Source organism: Corapipo altera, unplaced genomic scaffold (genome assembly GCF_003945725.1).
Source record: "Corapipo altera isolate COAL_440 unplaced genomic scaffold, ASM394572v1 107b, whole genome shotgun sequence".
Lineage (NCBI taxonomy): Eukaryota > Metazoa > Chordata > Aves > Passeriformes > Pipridae > Corapipo > Corapipo altera.
In genome coordinates, this window is record NW_020884951.1 from 530,290 (window position 1) to 532,233 (window position 1,944).

General features: G+C 56.8%; 1 protein-coding gene across 1 annotated transcript in view; it reads right to left on the reverse strand.

Annotated features, from left to right (window-relative positions):
- Positions 1 to 873: 873 nt before the first annotated feature.
- Positions 874 to 1,944, reverse strand: part of LOC113956480 (aryl-hydrocarbon-interacting protein-like 1) — a 3,956-nt gene continuing 2,885 nt past the window's right edge. The window contains exon 7 of the mRNA XM_027663129.1: positions 874 to 908. Coding sequence (XP_027518930.1) covers positions 874 to 908 — 35 coding nt within the window. The remainder of the gene's footprint in view (positions 909 to 1,944) is intronic.

The following is a 1,944-nucleotide window of genomic DNA, read 5'->3' on the forward strand; positions in this document are numbered from 1 at the left end:
CCTGGATGAGTGCTCTGGCCTCTTCTATCCATGCATCTCGTCTGAGTCAGCTCCCATTGCTGTGCCACCCTGGCACCGCTCCTGCAGGGCTGCTGGGACACAGCCTGCACTGTCACCGTGGCTGTCAACACCACTTGAGGCAGAATGGAAGCTGAGAGCAGGGCTCCAAGTTCCTCAGACACAGGTGTGTCCCCCAACCACCCTCTTGGTCCTCTCACAGCAAGGTCTGTTCAGGGCCATGTGGCAGCCTGGGGGCTGGGACAGGGCCTGTGTGGGGACAGTCCCTCTTTCTCACCCAGGAACTTTTGCTGTAGGAAACCCTTCAGCCCTGGGAAGGATGTGGGACAGCAGTGGGATGCTGGGCAGGCAAGGTAGTCCTCTCCTTCCATGCTTTCTTTCTGGAGCTGCATTAAATCTTCAGTGCCCAGAGGTGTCCGGGCGCCTCTGCCCAGAATGCTGCCCGTGTTCACTGTGCCCAGCGAGGAGTTCAGGTGAGGAGCAGCTCAGGGTAAGGTTGGGGGCTCTCAGGCCCTCCCCACTGTACAGGTTGCAGCCCAGACTGATGGTAAAGCCTGGACAGGACTGATACTTTTTTCGCTGGACCTGTCTGGAAGGGCTGGTGGTGCTGGGCAAAGTCCTGATATGGTGCCACTGCAGGGAAGTTTGGGGACACTCTCACACAGGAGAGATTCAGGAGCTTAAATGGGTGTGGGTGCTTAAATGCAACCTTCTTAACCACCTCTCTCAGGAATAGCACGAACTGCCCCATCCCTGTGCCACGGGTTCCAGGGCAAGGCAGGAGGGGTGGTCTATGATCAGGGAAGCCGGTCACGTCCAGGAACAACTCCAGCACATGGTGCCAGGGAAGAGCTTTTATTTCTCAGCCAGCAAAGCTCCGTGGCGCCCAGCTGAAAGGCGCTGGAGCCCATGAGTCGGGGCAGGGGTGCAGAGGGCACTGCTGCACAGCAGGGACAGTGGGCTCAGTGATGGCAGGGTCAGGACAGCATTGTTCCCTTGTCACTGCTGGGCCAGATCGAGCCCCGGGGCTCCCTCTCAGGGCACAGAAGCCCTGCTGCCTGTGCTGTGCCTCCTTGTCAGTGCTCTAGCAGCCTTTCCCCCATGCAGGGGTAACTGGCCTTGCTCATCACTGCACTGCCCACTGCCCCCTTCTCTGGCTGCCCCAGGGGTGAAGCTCTCTGGGGGGATGTTCCCTTCCCCAGCATTTTCTCATCTGCTGCCTGCTCGCTGCTCCCTGCAGCTTGCCTCTTCCAGAGCCTCTCCTGGTGTCTCATCCTCCATGTCCTCCAGCTCTGGGGACCCCTCAGCTGGCTCCAGCCCCTCACTGGGAGGGAGGCCCTGGCTCTGGGGCTCTGTTTGGCTGAGACTGAGCTGCACTCCCTGCGCCAGCTTCCTCTGTCCCACTGGCTCCCTGTTCCAGCCTCTGCTCAATCCCTGCTGCCTCTGGCCCCCCTGATGCCCCACATTGCCCTGCATCCAGTCTTTCCATCTCTGCTGATAGACTCTCTTCCTCTTTGTCCTCCTCCACTTTTCCCTTTGCTACCTTCTCCTCCTCTCTCTCCCCTTTTCCCTCCTTTTCTTTTTCCTTTTCCACCTCCTCTCCCTCTTGCAATTTCTCATCTTCCTCTTTTGCCTCCCTCTCTCCCTTCTCCTGCCTCTCCTCTTTTTCTTCCTTTTCTTCCACCTTCTCCATCTCCTCTTCCTCCAGTTTTTCATCTTCCTCCTCTGCCCCCCTCTCTACCTTCTCCTTCTCCATCTCTTCTTCTTCCTTTTCTTCTTCCTTTTCTTCGTCCTTTTCTTCGTCCTTTTCTTCGTCCTTTTCTTCGTCCTTTTCTTCTTCCTTTTCTTCTTCCTCTTCTTCCTCCTTTTCTTCTTCCTCTTCTTCTTCCTCTTCTTCTTCCTCTTCTTCTTCCTCTTCTTCTTCCT